The 19,479-nt window shown below is 45.4% G+C and overlaps 1 protein-coding gene across 3 annotated transcripts; it reads left to right on the forward strand.

The window, feature by feature from the left end:
* The first annotated feature begins 599 nt into the window (after window positions 1–599).
* Window positions 600–3,752, forward strand: LOC106866142 (E3 ubiquitin-protein ligase sina). 3 transcript variants are annotated; one of them, XM_014898895.2, is made up of 3 exons: window positions 600–2,098; window positions 2,625–2,739; window positions 2,868–3,752. In XM_014898895.2, the coding sequence occupies exons 1-3, from the start codon at window positions 1,938–1,940 to the stop codon at window positions 3,450–3,452; spliced, it is 861 nt and encodes a 286-aa protein (XP_014754381.1). In that variant the 5' UTR covers window positions 600–1,937; the 3' UTR covers window positions 3,453–3,752. The 3 variants fall into 3 exon arrangements, with proteins under 3 accessions (XP_014754381.1, XP_024314197.1, XP_024314198.1); XM_024458429.1 differs by having other exon boundaries at window positions 600–1,219; XM_024458430.1 differs by having other exon boundaries at window positions 600–1,219; window positions 2,630–2,739.
* The last annotated feature ends 15,727 nt before the right edge of the window (window positions 3,753–19,479 follow it).

Here is a 19,479-nt window from a genome sequence, read left to right on the forward strand (position 1 = left end):
AGTAAGAATATCCACTTTTCTACCAAACATGTTAGGAGACAAGACAGCTACCTCCTTCCATTGTTCAATGGCAGCAAGTTCCTCCTTAAGGTCATTTCTTTTCTTTCTATTCATTCCAAACAAGTGAGATCTCCAACCTTTAAAATATTTTTTAAATTTCTTCAGCTTGATATTAATAATATCAACAATATTATCCTTAGTGACTGGTTGATTCCAAATCTCAGCCACCTTAGGAAAAAAATCTTCATTCTTTAACCAAGCAAGATCAAAATGAAACTCTTTTTTTTTCAAATGAAGGGACCATCATTGGAATTTAAAAGCAAAAGGTTATGATCTGACTTGGATCTGACAAGTTTCTCAACAGTAACCAAAGGAAACAAATCCTCCCAATCAAATCGTGTGCATGCTGTGGGTCGTTGATCGATCCATATCTATTACTGCTCATTAATTTCCAGTTTGCATACGTTGGTCTCGTACGTCCTTTCCCTCGCGCGCCCGCACGGAACGGAATAATCCTCGTGAAAAAACCGTCCTCCCTCACCATCACGCATGGCAAAAGCCTCGTCAAGAAAACCATACTCTAACCCCACGGTCCCTCCCGAACAAAAACAAAACCAACGCCCCTCACAACAAAAACAATCCCTACGAAATCTTTCCTCCTCATCCAATCCTCCGTCCCAGCGATTGTCCCGCCGCTACAGCTACCATGTCGTCCACCACTGCCCCTCCTCGCCTCTCTCGAGGCCGCCGCTTCTGCCCCTCCTCGCCTCTGTCGCACGCACCCCATCCCGGTCAGGGGCTGCGAGATCCAAACTGTGGCACAGTCCGAAGGACGACGAGGTCTGGGCGCAGCGGGATGCGGCGGATCTAAAGGGGTGGCGGGGTCTGAACGGGGCTATGCGGTTCCTGGCGGCAGTCCCTAGCGCATCTTTGACATTGGATCACTAGCCCTGTTTGCCGCCCGCAGGTCGCCGGCAACCATGAGTTTTCCATCGTCAGTCATTGACTCCGTTGCTTCGTCTTCCACCATCCTCCGCCCGCCGCACTGCCCTGACGGTCCATTCTCCGGCCAATGCACCGCGCCGACGTCCACCCGCTGCTCCGTCCAAAGGCCGGACAGCTGCGCCGCGACTACCCAGTGCTCGGGTCTGACTTTGAGGAAGCTGCATCACCCCGAGCCCCCGACCTGCGCGGACCATCTGCCCCTTCCGTCGAACAGGCAACTCCTCCGACACCCTCCACATCCTCTTATTCTTACCGGGTCTTTTGTAGCTATGGCAAGAAAAGTTCTAATTACCAAGAACTTAATGTTGTATGGTCCTGGGTGGCTGGGTATGGTGATTGTAATTTACAGAGAATGCATTAGTACAGGATATTAAAAAAATATTCTCTATATTTCAGGCGGCTAACTGCTTAAAGGTCCTATCTATCTTTGAATTATTCATACTGACCTTCAAGTTTCTAGCGAAGATCTACTTTCCATGGGGTTAAGTTCCAGTTTTCCAATGAGATGCAGATTCTGGTGCCAAATCCATCGTCAATGGCGTAGCTAATGCTGTACTGAAAGCTGATGTATCACTAAAGATCTTCTTGGAGAACATTTTTTCGTTGAGTTCACATGTGAAGTTTATGCATTGGTTCGTGAATGCCGCACAACCATGTGTGCTTGAAAGTTTTTTATCTGGCCACCATCACTGTTGGTTTCTTTATTCTGCATTGAGTAGTTTCTTCAGGCAAGACATGGGTATATAATAGACTTAAAAAAAAGACATGTATGTTTCAAACAGGATGCTCTCTCCTTCGTTCATGTCTGCATTTTCTCATGGTTCTTTTGTCCAAATTCATATGTTTCAGCTGTGCATTTATGTTTCACAATGGAAGAAACAGGTGCTACAGATTAGCTTGATTCCTTTGGTCGTTCAGAGAATACTGCACAAATGTACAACCTCCTTTTATACTTCTATTCTGTAATAGGCTGTCATAGATGGGAAACACATGCAATGGGATTTGGTGCTCTTCTGTGCAGTTGCAAAGAGACTGTCAAATGTTGTGAGCTTCTATTTCAGGATGAAAATAAAATAAAAAGACCCTCTTCGAGGTACTTGTTGATTAAATGGTAGTATGGTACCTCTCTGAATCCAACCATGCATTAGATTGTTGAACCTGCAATTGTTAACTGTTTGGTAGCTCTCATGAAATATGACCATTTCTTATGTCATTTATTAGTTTTTTTGATCGGGTTATGTCATATATTAGTTTGTTCCGTTGCAACGTACGGACACTCTGCTAGTATCCATATTTTGGCTGTCCCATGTCCTTTGCATCGATCTAGCACCACCACACGTCGCCGATCGATTGACATTACCCACCGCCATTTGCCAGGTGCCACGGTCGCTAGCTGCCGCAGCGCAGTCGTTGTATGGCTGGTGCTTTTTCTTCTGAAATTACTCTTACAATACAATGCTTGTTTGTTCCTAATTTTGCCTAATTTATTATACTAAGCACCAGCTGGGTTTTTCTCTCTCAAAGTTTTGTTATGGCTGGACGATGTCAAAGAAAGAGACACCGATAATAATTCTCACTTGACATAGACTGAATCCTAAGCCTCTATGTCCCCTGTGCAGAGCAGGTATGGCTGCGCCTTCAAAGCGCAATGCGCTGGTGAACGTGACAGTCGAGGACACCGGCGCCCTCCATTGCGGCGTCTGCTGGCTCCCTCTCAAGCCGCCCATCTTCCAGGTACCAAACTTCTTTGTCCCTCGATCGATTTCATGTTAATTTGCTTGTGTACATCTAGCTCTGCCGATACACCGTAACAAACCGTGCATACATTGATACATCTCGATCTCATACATGTTTGCTTGCAGTGTCAGGTCGGCCACGTGTTCTGCCTGCCGTGCCGCGACAAGCTGGTCCAGACGTCGGCGCGATGCCCCGTGTGCCGCGGCGAGATCGTCGACGACAACGGGGGCTACCGGTGGAACCACGGCCTGGAGAAGCTGCTGGAGTCCATCCGCATGCCATGCCCCAATGCCGCCCGGGGCTGCTCCGCAAAGCCAGCCTACTACGACCGGCAAGCCCATGTCAAGACATGCCCCTGCCGACCATGCCACTGCCCGGCAAAAGCCTGCGGCTTCGCCGGCTCCATGGCGAAGCTCCTGCAGCACTTCCCCTCCGTGCACAGGTGGCCCTTAACCAAGCTCACGCATCGGCGATGGCAGGAGATCCAGCTCCGCCACGGCTTCAACGTCCTGGACGTCGGCGACTCCTACGATGCCGCCGCCAAGCGCCTTATCTGCCTACTGCTGGTGGTGTCCAGCAGGCGGCGTCTTGGATGCGCCATCTACCCTGTGTGCCTGGACGCTGGCGGAGGCGGCATTGATGGATGCGACCTCGAGCTCGACGTCTCGCGGCACAACGACGAAACCGATAGTGGCGACTGCCCGGCCTAGAGGACCGCTTCCAGTTCGTCATGCCTAAGTCGATTCGGCCGGACATGGAGGGGACTATCAAGGTTTCAGCATATGTTAGTTTTGTGTGCTCGGTCTCCTATAGTTTCTGTCGATATTCGATGGTGTGAAAAGCGGCTCATTCAGTTTAAAGGAAAACAAAACATAGTAAAAGTGGAAAGGGAATGACTAGGGCTATGTTGACTGTGTGATTAACAAATTCTTAGTCGATCTTGTCTCTACTAAGCACATTACCCTCTATTCTGGTCCTGTATTACACATGTAAGTTTGGTAATGATTTTTGATAGCTTTTTTTTAGCAAATGATTTTTGATATCGGAAAGCATATACGCACATAAACTTTCACGAGCAATTTTTATATTGCACCTAAACTTTCACTTGCTATTTTTAAAGTTGCACCTAAACTTTCACGTGCTATTTTTTAAATTATGGGCATAACTCTTAAAATTACATTTGCACCGTTGATGCAACTAAGAAAATTACAATGCAACTGAATAAACATCAGTTAATACGCTAGGGTTGCACAAATAATATGTGAAAATTTGTGTTTGATGATACAAAAAAAACCAACAGAAACAAAAAAGATAAAGTGAAGAAATAAAAAGAAAAAAACTTACGTATACGTATTTTTAAAGTTGCACCTAAACTTTCACGTGCTATTTTTTAAATTATGGGCATAACTCTTAAAATTACATTTGCACTGTTGATGCAACTAAGAAAATTACAATGCAACTGAATAAACATAAGTTAATACGCTAGGGTTGCACAAATAATATGTGAAAAATTGTGTTTGATGATACAAAAATAAACCAACAGAAACAAAAAGATAAAGTGAAGAAATTAAAAGAAAAAAACTTACGTATACGTATTTTTAAAGTTGCACCTAAACTTTCACGTGCTATTTTTTAAATTATGGGCATAACTCTTAAAATTACATTTGCACCGTTGATGCAACTAAGAAAATTACAATGCAACTGAATAAACATAAGTTAATACGCTAGGGTTGCACAAATAATATGTGAAAAATTGTGTTTGATGATACAAAAAAAAACCAACAGAAACAAAAAAGATAAAGTGAAGAAATTAAAAGAAAAAAACTTACGTAAAATTGGCGTGATGAAGAATTGAACAGCAAACCTCACTCAAGACCTCCAATAGATGACCACCAGACCAGCAAGATGATTCTGACTAGTTCTGAACGCTGCCTTATTTATTTTTCTCAAACTATCCGTTTTCTCCTTATTGCACAAATCTTGATGCCTGATCCAACCTCCCACATGCGTTGACTGAGAAAAACTAATTCTCAGGCGACTGCTCGCTAGCAGATTCGAAGTGGAAAACATAGGATTGTGTACTTGCCATCCTAAGGAATGGTTTTTGCTTCATTCGTATGGAAAAAACAGGTTGGATCTAATGTTCATTTTCTCCAAAAACATAAAAAAATACCGAAAATCAGCCAGCGGAAAAGATAAGTGCCGGTAAAAAATAAGTGCTTGATCGTCACATCTAGCCTCACTAATAACTAATTTGCTCATCTTGAACTCTTTTTTTTTAGGCCCAACTTGAACTCGATTGAACACACAAATCTCAGAGGTCACCGCTCTTTTTACTTTTTCTTTGTTTTGAACTGCCGGAGGTAGCCCAGGTTTAATTTGTTGTGTCCTTCATAAGCAGGGCTTAAATTTGGAGAGAAAAAAAATCCAGGTAGATAGCCTCCGACCTCCGTTAAAAATAAAAAGGAAATAAAAACAGGTATCTAGATAACGAGGCAGAAACCGAATCGGACACAACATAAACACACATGGCAAGACGGAAACTAGTCAAACTCGCCTCCAAGACTTTGGCTCTATCTACACTCGTACATGGCCCCCGGCGTCGAAGCGGCAGGCCCTGGCCAACGTGAGGGGGGAGGACGTCCACGGCCCGGCCTGGAATGCGGCGTCTGCTGGCTCCCGCTGAGGCCGCCCATCTTCCCGTGCGCCGTGCGGCACGTGCTCTGCCAGCCGTGCCGCGACAAGCTGGCCGCCGCATCCGCATCATCCAACAAGTGCCACGTGTGCCGCGCCCCGACAACCGGCGACAACAACAACAGGGCTACCGCCTTTGCCACGACATGGAGACCCTGGTAGACTCCATCATCCGCGTCCCCTGCCCCAACGCCGGCCACGGCTGCGACGCCATGCTGGCCACGTCTCCAGCCTTTTTTTTCAAAAATGGAAGCTTGTATTGATCTCAACGTTATATCGAGTGATACAACTAAAGAATATCACACCTTCGGCCTCTGCACCGAGACGCACACAGCCAAAGTACCACACCACAAACTTATTACATCAAAAGAAATATAACGACTCTAAGCAGACTCAATCTGGCGACTAGACCGTCACTCATGATGGCTGAAAATGACCCTGACCACTTGCTCTAGTTTGCTGCACGCCATCAAAGCCAGTTGGCGATCCGCTGGCTCGAGTAGCGTAGACCAAGTACGGAGCCAAAGTGTGCATGAATATAACACCTACATAGGAGAAGTTAATTTCTTGCAATTAAAATATGATCATTTCTACATAGCCAAATTGTCCAACATAAAGCTGCAGCCCCAACCAAAATAAGTGCTCTCAATCTATTATTAACCCCACGTAACCAAGACCCAAACATATGAGAAACATCAGAGGAGGAAAAAGATTAGAAGCTATTTGGACTATTGACCATACTGGTCGAGAGACATGACACCGAAAAAAGAGGTGTACAATAGTCTCATCCTCATGACAGAAACTGCACTTTGAGCTACCCTGATCCAATTCCGCTTTAGCAGGTTGTCTTTAGTTAGAGTGACCCCGCGCCGCAAGAACCAAAGGAATATTTTTATTTTGAGAGGAATCTTTAACTTCCAAATCCCATCATTAGAATTCGGTATGTCAGAGTTAACCAAATCCTGATACATTGACTTGACCGAAAACAAACCACTAGGGTGAAGGTTCCAAAGAAACTCATCCCGTCCGGTGGACAAATTAACATTGACAAGGCGATTCAGGAGCTCCGTCCAGGCCACCAGTTTAGGTCCAACAAGGCTACGCCTGAAGGACACATTCGGTGGGAAGGAAGCAAAAACCTGTGCCAAAGTATCATGCTTATTCCGAACACGCGCTGCCCCCCATGCGCCCTCCAACTGCCCCGCCGCCGACTCCTGCGGCGGATTCGCCAGCTCCTCCAAGTCTCTTAAGCCGGATGAAAAGGGCGCTATCAAAGTCGCAGCACGTTTATACTCCCTGCCTCTGATATGAAATATAGGTACAGGGTATTATTAGACCAAAGATTAATATTTTCGACTCTGTCTATCGTCATTATCTAATTAGCCCAAAGATTAATATTTTCGACTCTGCTACCATTAAATTCTAAACCCCCCCTACTTTTTTCTGAGGACGCAACGGTCGATCCCCGTGATTCGATTAGAAGATTAGAATTAGCCATGTTTATGAGGAAAACCGGGTCCGAAAACCGATACAAATGCACGGTTATTTAAGGAAAGCCGTGCGAAAAACCTTAACAAGAGAATACACAAGAACCAAACAAACAAACCGCCACCACCAAGACGAAGACCTCCTTCGCTCCAACGACGCCGAACAGGGAACGGCTCCTTGCCCTATAATAAGGTAGGCAGAGCGGGGCTTCTTCGACGACCGGAGACAGAAGAAGTTGCCCCAACGGTAGCGGCTCGCGCATCGATACTTCTGTGATCTTCATAATTCTGCCACTTGAAAACTTGATCATGTGGTATCTTCATTGTAATCCAACACTCCTTTCCAAAATAAGCGAGCTCTAACCATGTACAATCTGGAATGAATCCCCTCATGTAGTTTGGAATCGCATCATATAAGTTGGCACGTTACCTAGACACACGAGTCAATCAACACTTTCCTACTCCCATATATATGATAAGTTGGAGCCTTGCTAGTTGTCCAATTGATTTTCTACCGTGGTCACTGGTCCGTTGAGACTTTAAATTGGCAGTTTCTTTGGAGCAACCGGAATAAATGCCAAGTACTTAAGGAAATAATTCTTCTTGTCAGTTAAACATATTGGGTACTCACCACCAGATACACGACTGTCGAAGGCATCGGACTTTCCTGAAGGCTTTCCTTCATGCCTTCGACAAAGGCACCGATATGCCGTGGGCCACCGGCAAAGATGGCCCCAGGACAATTGCAAAGAGCGGCCCACAACAAAGACTACTCACATGTGCACTCCCCCGCTGTGGTTAACAGCGTGTGAAACTGCGTTATCTTTGGAAACCATCTTTTTTTTACCCCTACCCCGCGGGTCAAAATCATTTTGCCGCAATGATCACAATTTTTTTATCAAACTCTTTGCCCAAGGCCTGGCCTTCAGCGGCTTTACAACACGAGAGATGCACTGCCGTCCGCATAATGGGCCAGCCAGGCCATTTCCCTGCGTCACCGTCCAACAGCGCTGCGCTTCAGTGAACCGGGTTGGAAATTTAGTCCCACCTCGGTAGTTTAAAGCGATTTCAACCAACATAAAAGGGCTCCTCCGTCCGTGGTGTTGACTTCCGATTAAATAAACGTATTGATCCTACATGCTCTCTTGCCTGGCCTGTGGGCCCGGTTACTGCATCTGCTCTCTGCCCTGTGGGCCCGATTTGATTGGGGTCCGCCGTAGGTAGTAAGGGTGACAAACCGGGGACGCCCGGTGTAAGCTTCTGGACCCGATCTGCGCAGTCAAATCGAGCGGGCATTTTTTCAATTTTTAAAGGGTTGTTTGCCGAAGGCCCCGAAATAAAGCCTTCGTCAAAGAGCATTTGTTGTTTTCTCTTTTGGATTTTCTTCTTCTTATAAATCTACTGTTTTATAAATATATACACCATTTAAGGGTATGTTTTGATTGAGCCCAAGATTGACTTACAAAAATTAAGAGTACTCTTAATTAGTTTGCTCCTCATCTTGTACCAATACTTCAGTTTGCGGTAGTTTCTCTCCAGTCTGATATTTCATCATAGCAGTATAACAAAAAGTTGATTGTTCTAATCCCCTAAAAGAACTTTTTGGAATTAAATAACTGTAGTTGAGAAACCCCTTTTGGAATTAAATGGAACACCAGCCTTCCTTGGATCCTTGTAACATTATTGACCCCAAGGCATCTCCTAAGAAAAAAAAAAGGGGATATTTCATAAAGGATCTCCCTAACTTAGCCCCTTAAAGGTTATGAAATATTCCTCATTTTCTCAATTCAAGTTGATGGAGGATTTTCCTAATTCAACTGCCATCCTGATCGAGTTGATCCATGTAGAGCAGAGCCACTTTCTCTGCATGACCTCGGTGAGGAAAGGCCATTAAAATTTATCATAGGCCATCTTGAAATCTATATTTAGCATGGTTTCCCTTCCTAGTTACTTCTAATTCATACAACACCTCGATGACTCTTACAGAACAACCACACCTTCCATAATATGTCTGCTAGGAGTGAAAGCAGTTTCGGCTCTGCTAGTTATCCTGCAGCTGGAGGAGTCAATCTGATTGGCAACACTTTCAGATCATTTTGGTGATCACCTTAGGCAAACAAATAATGAATCTGTATTGCTAGATAACATTATCATATTTTAATCTTGGGAATCAGGGAGATAACTCCGTAGTTAACCCCATAGCTTTCAGAAGAAAAACTCCATAGTTGTCTCCCGGGATTCAATTAATCTAATCTCATATAATTCACCTAGCATCTCTTTGTCCCCAAGCTTGACTTGGTGCGAAACCAAGGTATTTGGCAACATGACGGAAAACCGCAGCGCGGAAATCGAGGGGCTCGCATGACGTATCATGCAAGGAAAACAGAAAACGGTGGGGCCCTAATTAGGTGGGCCCCATATATCAGTGAGCCAGGTTAAGGAGTCGTACGTCGGACTATCCGCGTCGATACGCAACCTTCTAGATCAGCACAATACATCTATATCAAGCAAGGCCCATACGTATTAATCAGCTTTAAATACTTACGTTTTTTGCGAGAATTAAATACTTACGTTTTATAATAGACGCGTACGCCACGGCGTATTTTTTTTAATATACTAGACTAATTAGACAGCCGAGTCTGTAATTCTTCCATGGTATTTGCAACAACAGAAAGAAAAAAATCTGTGATAAATTGTGCAATGGAGTCATAGGAGATTTGATGTGGCCGGATTTACCTTCCTTTAGAAGCATATAAAAATTCAAGAAAATGAACCAGCGATGGCATGAACAACGGGAATTAAAACGATAGTAGAGAAAAAAAGTAAAGAAAAACAATGACGACGCTCTACATTCTCACAGCCTCCAAAAACCGCAGCGCGGAAATCGAAGGGCTCGCATGACGTATCACGCAAGGAAAATGGAAAACGGTGGGCCCCATATATCAGTGAGCCAGGTTAAGGAGTCATACGTTGAACGATCCGCGTCGATACGCAACCTTCTAGATCAGCACAATCCATCTATATCAAGCAAGGCCCAAACGTATTAATCAGCTTTAAATACTTACGGTTTTGCAAGAATTAAATACTTACTTTTTATAATAGACGTGTACGCTACGGCGTATTTTTGTTTTAATATACTAGACTAACTAGACAGCCGAGTCTGTAATTCTTCCATGGTATTTGCAACAACAGAAGAAAAAAAATCTGTGATACATTGTGCAATGGAGTCGTAGAATTTTATGTGGCCGGATTTACCTTCCTTTAGAAGCATATAAAAATTCATGAAAATGTACACGCAAAAAAATCATGAAAATGAACCAGCCATGACATGAACAATTGGGAATTAAAACGATAGAGAAAAAAGTAAAGAAAAACAATCTACATTAATTCTCACAGCGTCCAAGAACTGCAGCACGGAAATCGAGGAGCTCGCATGACGTATCACGCGAGGAAAACGGAAAACGGAAAACGGAAAACTGTGGGCCCAGGCCAGGAGTACTGATCCGAGGAGGATCCGCTGAAAAGGAAATCCGCGACAGACGGGAGAGAGATATACATATACGGCACGGAAAGGCAACCCCGAGTACTGATTGACAGACACTCGTCCAACTCTGACTGATTTCATGCCACTTGTTGATCGTATCGAACGGCATATGTCTAACTCCTCTGCTCTTCTGTCCTATGGTGGCCGGGTCACAATCCTTAATTCTGTTATCTCTTCGTTGGCTACCTACACTATGTGCTCCCTTGAAATCCCAGCGAAAATCTTGGAGCATGTTGACAAAGCCCGTCGCCACCTTCTCTGGAGCAAACAATCTGATATTGGCGAGAAGTGTCTGTCCCTGGCGGCATGGGATTTGGTGTGTAGGCCCAAAGCTCGAGGTGGTTTGGGAGTCATCAATCTGAAAATCCAAAACAAGGCTCTGCTTCTCAAGCATTTGGACAAATTTTACAATAAAAGTGACCTTCCTTGGGTTCACCTTTTGTGGAATTCCTATTATACGACCAATGTCCCTCGTGCTGTTGCTCCATGTGGTTCCTTTTGGTGGCGTGATGTACTCAAACTGAACCCAATTTACAGGGGGATTTCAAACTGCATTGTGGCAACCGGAGATAGCTGCACTTTCTGGAAAGACTTATGGAACAATCATATGCTCTCCGAGGAATTTCCTAGAGTTTTTTCTTTTGCCATTCAGGAGGATATCTCAGTCAAGGAGTTCATTGCTGCTCTACCCCATGCTCCCTCTCTTCAGGCACCTTTATCTGCTCTTGCTTTTGAGGAATTCACGACCCTTAGATAGACTGTCTCAGGTTGCCTTGACAGCTGACGGCGAGCATGATTCTTGGACATATATTTGGCAGAAGCCTTTCACAGCTAGTCGATTTTATGCTCATTATTTCGACACGTTGCCTGAGCATCCTATCCTGATTCATCTGTGGAAAAGTAAGTGTGTTATGAAGCACAAAGTTTTTGTTTGGCTCCTTATGATGGATAGGCTGAATACAAGAAACATGCTGAGATGAAGGCGCTATGTCCTTGCTTCTGGCTGGTCCTGCTTGCTCTGCCCGGCGCACCCGGAAGAGAATCTCGACCATCTATTCTTTGCTTGCCCTTTCAGTCAGCAATGCTGGAATATCCTTGGGGTTCATTGGCAGATGAATCAACCCTTAACGGAACATTTACAGCGTGCTAAGCTGGCTTGGCGTAAAGGGCTGTTTTGGGAGGTGTTTATCCTCGCTGCCTGGGGTCTTTGGAAAGTGCGTAACGCCAAGCTATTCGAAAACACCACACTCTCTTCAGCTGCCAGGAGGATCTGCCTCAGAACTGAGCTTCTCCTGCAGGAGCTAGCATTGTGATCTAGGGGATCTAAGGGGGCCTGTCCCTTGGATCTTTTGTTTTCTTTTCTTGCTAATGTAACTTGTACCGTTCTAACCCCTAATACAACGTAGTAGGAGTCTCTCCTGCTGTTTTCCCCAGTCAAAAAAAAAAACTTATGTGATACACATTTTTTATACCACACTTATGTGATACACATAATAAAAAGTACTTAAGTCATTTTCAATATGAATACAATATTATCAATGGTATTTCACATAAGTTTTATACTAATTACTCCCTCCTTTCTCGTTTATAAGGCCTTTCTAAAAAATTAAACTTGTACTAGATTCGTTCAAAACTCCGGTTTATAAGGCCTTTATTTAAACATCACTACTGTTCATTAATATATATACATATGTGAGAGTGCAAGCCGTGTGACGACAAAAACTAATCATCCTACGACAACAATGAAACTTAAAATTGGGTCAGAGAATTAACCAACAAACTTTCCATGCTTCAACAGTCACCATCCATTTTTAGTACTAACTAATGGTCATACTATAATTGGACGGGATTAATTTGCCGTTGGAACAAACAACATAACAAGAGTAAGTATACAACATAATCCTCTCTGGTCGGCATGTATTAGGACATTATGCATGTGTCTGGAATCATTAATTGCAGCCAATAATTGAAAAACATTTTGGGCAATAGTTGTAGATTTAAAATGGACTGTCAAGATCATGCAGCCATCAGATGACAGTATCAACCTCATACCCTCGATCAGCCTATAAATACCCTGCAAAGGCGGGGGTATACGGTGCACAACAATACCCACAAGCATCATAGGCTCCTGCTCGTGGATGATGGAGCACCAGCAAGGACGGGCCAGAAACATCCGGTGGCGGAATCCTCACGGTTGGAGGGGACGGGACAATCAAGGTGTGATCATGGTGAAGGGTGCTGGCCCTCTAGGGTTAGATAAGAGGAGATTCGGGGCAGCGGCGCGGCAGCATGGGCCCAACTGGAAAGGGGACCCTGACGTGCCGCACCCTAATACAGGCCATTGAAATGTGGGCCCCTAATAGGTGAGCCCAACATATCAGTGACCCCATGTTAAGAAGTTGTACGTCGGGCAATCTGCGTCAATATGCAACCTTCTAGAGCACAATCCACCTATATCAAGTAAGGCCATAGGTGATGATTAGCTTTAAATACTTGCGTTTTCAATATAGACCCGTATGCAACCACGTATGTATTTTGAAAATAATATGCTAAACTGTTTAGACGGTCGAGTACATAATTTCACCATGGTATTTGCAACAACAACAACTATTACTACTACTAGCCAAGCCAGCCAGCAGCCAGCTAAGCCCCTTGCATGATGACGCCGCCGTGAGCTGGCAGCGGCACCGCCTCCGCGGTCACCGACTTGAAGGAGGAGGATGTCCGTGCCGCTGCCCCTCTACGGGCTGAGGCTTCCTTGGCCCCATGGTGGCACTCCTCTGCCACGTCCCCGAGGCGCATGGCTGGCCCTGCGTCACGGGGGTCTTCCCCGGGGACAGGGTTGCCATGCGCCTCCAGGCCGGCTTCAACGTGGTTGTCGTCGACCGTGGCTCCGACAGTGCCACCGCCGGCCACTACCATGGCCGCGTTCTGCCTGCGTCCGCGTGCTGCGGAGTTGAAAGGGCCCCGAGGCGCACGGCTGGCCCTGCGTCACGGGGGTCTTCCCCGGGGACAGGGTCGCCATGCGCCTCCAGGGTGTGATTTGTTGGGTGTCGCCAGTTTTTTGCCCCGTAGTCCATGCACAGCTGGTTTCCTGGTAATGTGTTGAACTTCCCTCATTTCACACCCGCTTGTTTGTTCTATAATGACATGTAAAAGTAGACCGGTTTCAGCAAAAATGATTGTGGATTATGTTTGTTTGTTTTTCGGTATCTATACCATTTTGATTTATCTATAACATGTTTGGCGTTTATTTGCCATGCGGAGTGATGTCTCTACATCTGGGGTTCTTTGCTTGTGTCAGTCCATCATGTGACAATGTTCCGCCATACTAGTGATGCAGACGCAATGTCACGCTGGAATGATAATAGGAGCACAGACGCAATGTTCCGGTTGCCTGATATGACCTGGTGCTACCTCTTTTCCAAAAATACAAGGGGTAACATTACTCCATTAACATGTGTCTGTCTTATGTGAGACACATTTTTCATACCACACTTGTGTGATACACATATAATAAGTAAGTACTCCCTCCGTTGTTTTATATAAGGCGTACATGTTTTAGCGCGAATATTAACAGAGCTCAACGACCGAACGGAGACGCACGCACGCACACCTGCATGTCAACGGCCGGATCTGCTGCATGCAGCCGGGAAAGATGCTAACTTCTCTCCAAGCGAGCAACCGCATGAGCGATTTTTCAGCAGTTACGACGCAAATCGCCCCAACGCTTCGACGGGCCAGTGCGTGGGCGAGCGGCCGGCTAATCGCGCGGGCGGGTGAGCGGGCCTGCGCGCCTTACATTGCGTAAAAAGCTAGAAAAAATACACGCCCTACGTAAAAAAACGGAGGGAGTACTTTGCAATATGAATACAATAATATCAATGGTATTTCACAGAAGTTTTATACTAATTACCCCCTCCTTTCTCATTTATAAGGCCTTTCTGAAAAAAATTAAACTTCTACTCCATTCGTTCAAAACTCCAGTTTATAAGGCCTGTATTTAAATGTCACTATTGTTCATCAATACATATACATATGTGAGAGTGCACGCCATGTGACGACGAATACTAATGATGCTACGACAACAATGAAACTTAAAATTGGCTCAGAGAATTAACCAACAAACTTGCCATGCTTCAACAATCACCATCCATTTTTAGTACTAACTAATGGTCATACTATAATTGGACGGGATTAATTTGCCGTTGGAACAAACAACATAACAAGAGTAAGTATACCACATAATCCTCTCTTGTCAGCATGTATTAGGACTAGAATAACTTAATATTCAAAAGATATTTTTTGAATATACAACATAATCCTCTCTTGTCAGCCTTATAAAAGATATTTTATTTCCAATGGACCAATTTTGTACAGTAACCAAGAACCAAGGCAAAATTCAAAAAAAGAATTAATTATATGGTTTTTCAGATGTTGGTATTGTTCACCATATTCAATGTAATTGCACCTTTTAGAAATAAATTAATATCGGTTTTCACATGTCAGTTTTTTTTAGCATATTCCGCACCGTTGCACCTTTTAGAAATAAATACTTACAGACAACGTGGACATGCGGCTCCCAAACCTTATGGAGCACACTGCTCTTATATCGACGAAGGCCATACATGTTAATTAGCAATAAATACTTACGTTTTATTATAGATGCATATGCTGTTGGTATGCTTCTCAAATAAAAAATACTAGACTAATTAGATAGCCGGGTCTATATATATTTCCTCTGTGGTATTAGTGACATCAAGAAAACGCTGCCATGCAATGTGCAATGGATTTCTAAAATTTGAGTGGACAATCGACGATGCCACCATCACCCTCGGTCAGGCATCTGCTTCCTCCCGCTCAACGAGATGCCGCTATTCCAGCTAATCAATCGATCGATCAGTCGATCCGTCCATCTATATATCTTACCTAGATTCATGCTGATCCGTCGAGATTTCACTTGATTAATCGATTCGATCCCTTGAAGTGTCCCGCGGGCGCATGATCTGCACGCCCTGTTTGCATTGATTGGGGGGTGGCGCCAGATCGATGCCATGTCTGGCTGTCCTGGGCTCCCGCTGAGGCCAAGGCGGAACTACGGCCGACTTCCTATGAACGCCGTGCTCGCTAGTGTGCATGTGGCCCGGGGCCCAAGCTACTGCCCTGCCAAAGGTTGCGGCTTTCTTGGCTCCACGGCAGCACTCCTCTGCCACATCACCGATGTGCACGGCTGGCCCTGTGTCACGAGGGTACTCCCCGGGGGACACAGTCGGCCGACATCAACGTCGTCGTCGTTGACCGTGGCTGATGGCGCCACCACCGGCCGCTCCCTGGTGGTGATGCAGCTGGTGCCGGAGCCTTTTGGATGGATTGTGGTCATGTTCTGCCTGCGCCTCCCCCCCCCCCCCCCCCCCCCCACCCCCAATGCAGCCACGTTCGCCAGGGCCTTGTTCCGGTCGCCTGAGAGGACCTGGTGCCAGATCAGCCTCACCTATGTGCGCAATGTCTATGTTGATGATGACGATGATGGCTGCGATGGCGACCTGATGCAGCACTATGAAGAGAAGACTGATCTGGATGTCATGTGCACAAATCTTTGTGCAGGGTACCCCGACCTGGACGATTGCTTCGGACTGCACGTGTTCATTGATATCATTGCCAACCAAGATCTTGATAGTATCCAATTAAAGGAGTGGATGAATGGATTTTTATAAAACGAACGAAGGCAACCCGCCGAAGAGATCAGTGCAGGGTACGGTAAAAGTAGATTCCCGGTGATGGCTGCCGCAAGGACTCTCATAAGCACGCTTGGGTCGGCACTTTGTGGACATCACCACCACTGATGATGACTCATACTCGTTGATGGTGTCTGCACGGTGTATGTAGAACACGGTGACAACGCGGCCATGCGGTCCCAAATCACTCACCGACGGAGTCTGCACGCGCCCACTGCCAGGTGGACCCATTTCCTCTTTCTGCGCCTTGAAAGAACCATGTGTCCCACTTCACACTGCAATTTAGCAATGGTGGCATAGAAGGAAATTAATTTGCGATAACAAGAACGACACATGTAAGCTCTCTGCAATTGTTTCCGTAGGCACACATAATGTACTACCTCTTTTCCAAAATATAACGAGTGTAACATCACTGCATTAACATGCGTCTAACTTATGTGATACACATTTTTTATACCACACTTATGTGATACACATAATCATAAGTAAGTACCTTTTTAGCTAAAATGGTGCATCCATTAATTCTCTCGCATGATACCGCTTCATATATTAACTCATGTCTATTCATGACCGATGCGAGATTTAATTAATTATGCGAGCTTTAATTAATTCTTGATCTACACACCTCATCTCCATAAGGGTTGGATCTTAGTAGAAGGAGAATGCGAGCGCATCATCAGGGAAAGGGTACTCATAGGGAAAATTGAGTTCGTAAAATTACATTACAAGAAAATTGAGCTTTAATTCGAGATCTGCACACCTCATCTCCGAAAGGGTTAGATCTTAGTAGAGGAAGAATGAGAGGGCTTCGTCAAGGAAAGGGTACTCATACGAAAGATGGAGTTCTTGAAATCATATTACAATATACCTGATCCACCACATGACAGATCATTAATAATAATGGTACAAACATCCTCTCCCATGATCCCATTGACCCATTTCACACATTCTCCCATGATCCCACTTCATATAGACACTAGAGTACTAGAGTTACATTACTACATACCCGATTCACCACCGATGCGAGCTTTAATTCTAGATCTACGCGTCTCATCTCTGAAAGGGTTGCATATTTGTAGAGGGAAAATGAGAGGTCATCGTCGGGAAAGGGTAGTCATATGGATGATAGAGTGTTCTTAAAATTACATTGCAACATACCTGATTCCACCTTGACTGCAAACTTTAGTCCTAGATCTACACTCCACTCTGCTAGCAAGCTTGGATCTATGGAGTAGGATTCCAAGAGAGATTGTTAGTTGAAGGACACCACGACAGGTCTTCATCATGGGCTGCAACGTAGATCTCTTTTGGGCACAGTTACCTGATTCGAAGTTCGCTGGGTCGTGATTCATACTTGTGGTTCCTGACAAAACCAATCAAAGTGACACTAACTTATTACACTCGACTCTTAGGGTTTTAATTAGGAGATATGAATAAAATCAGCAACCTAAGCCACTAGTTCAATGGCTTCCATCAAGTATCCACCCGCGAGTATTCTCTACCTTCAATAATTGCATGTGTTACCCAAAACTCTCTTCTTTTTTAATTTGGCAAGGCAGGGACTAAGAGTTTTCTAAACATGCTCACGAATTAGATTGCGAAATCTTTCAAAAGTATAGTCAAGTTCATATGCAATGTGGGCATTTGAGGGCTAGAATTCGACCAAATAAATTCTATGCACAATCCAAGGTAACCTAGCATCAGCATAAAGCGAGAAAGTTTTGTACCATTCCTTGTCCCAGCATGTTTTCATTAAGCACGGAGCAGACGCTATTGTGGTTGTAGTATTCAAAATTGACTTTGGACTTAAAAGGCATTGGAACCATAGTCATTAAAACAAACTGGACACAGATCCCCTGACGCACCGCACCCTGGCATAGGTCGTTGACATGTGGCCCCTTTATATGTGGGCCACACATATCAGTGACCCTGTTTTAAGGTGTTGTCCGTCAGACAATCCACGTCCCTATGGAACCTTATGGAGCTCAATGCGCTCATATCGAGCAAGGTCATACATGTTAATTAGCTATAAGTACTTATGTTTTATGATAGACGTGTATGCTACCCATATGTTTCTTAAAATAAAAAATACTAGACTAATTAGACAGCCAGGTCTACAATTCCTTCGTGGTATTTGCAACAATAAAAAAAAAATCCGCCATGCGATGGTGCAATGGAGTTCTATAATTGGAGCGGACAATCGAAGTCGACACCGTCACCCTAGGCACTGCGGCATCTGCTACCTCCCGCTCACCGAGCTGCTGCTATTCCAGGTAATCAAGCAATCAGTCGACCCGTCCATCTATCTACCCTAGATTCATACTGATCCATTGAGATCTCGCTTGATTTATTGATTTGATCCCTCAGAGTGTGAGCTGAGCGCCCTGCTTTGCCATGCTGCGGGTTGGTGCCACATAGGTGCCATGTCTGGTCATCACGGGCTCCCGCCGAGGCCACATCACGCAACTTCTAGCGGACTTACTCCGAATGCTGCGCTTGCGACCGGTGGCCCGGGGCCCATGCCGTTGCCCTGACAGGGGCTGCGGCTTTCTCCGTTGGAATTTTGGGTTAGACCCAAGGCCCAATCTGAAGTTAATTCTTGAAAAATCTTAAAAGCCTATTCATGTAGTGAGATGAGAAAGTGGAAATAGTCCCACATTGCTAGTTTATGCGGAGTTGGACCAATATATAAGGTATGTTGGTTCTCACCTCTTGAGCAAGTGAGCAAGGGAAATCCCTACGCGCGCTCTTCCTCCTCCGCTCGCCACGCCGCGCGCGTGGATCGAGTTCGAGCCGGATCGTGCTTATTTTTTTGGCAGTCGGAATCCGTTGCGGACGCGTAACAAATTCCGATAATTGCGGAGTTTCCTAAACCGAACCGAAGTCCGCCTGCGTGCCTATATAATAAGACTACCCCGGCCTCCGGACGGACGACGCAAAAACCCTAGCCGTCACGCCCACGATCCAATCTCGTTGTTCGCCGCCAACTGCTACTTCATCCCGTCGACTGCGTGCACAGATCGCCGGGAGAGCAGGCCGATCCTGCCCGGGAGACGGTCGATAAGGTTTTTGCGGAGCGTTCTCACGCGACTGCTCGCTTCTTCACGTCTCTGTTTCGTCGGCATCTTCATCACCAATGGCCGACGACCTCGGAGATCCCGCGGCTCAGGCTGCCGCTCTAGCTCAGCAGCAGCAGGCTGCACAACTCCAAGCACAGCAGCAGGCTGCCCAACTCCAAGCCCAGGCAACTGCTGCTGCACAGGCGCAAGCGCAGGCA

This window comes from Brachypodium distachyon, chromosome 2 (genome assembly GCF_000005505.3).
Source record: "Brachypodium distachyon strain Bd21 chromosome 2, Brachypodium_distachyon_v3.0, whole genome shotgun sequence".
NCBI classification, from domain to species: domain Eukaryota; kingdom Viridiplantae; phylum Streptophyta; class Magnoliopsida; order Poales; family Poaceae; genus Brachypodium; species Brachypodium distachyon.

What these genes read in the sequence shown, in the direction of transcription:
- LOC106866142 (XM_024458429.1), top strand. Translation starts at nt 981, where the DNA reads ATGAGTTTTCCATCGTCAGTCATTGACTCCGTTGCTTCGTCTTCCACC. An exon ending in CTGCCCCTTCCGTCGAACAG is followed by an intron (nt 1,220 to 2,624) that starts GCAACTCCTCCG and finishes TCCCCTGTGCAG; the next exon opens with AGCAGGTATGGCTGCGCCTT. An exon ending in TCAAGCCGCCCATCTTCCAG is followed by an intron (nt 2,740 to 2,867) that starts GTACCAAACTTC and finishes GTTTGCTTGCAG; the next exon opens with TGTCAGGTCGGCCACGTGTT.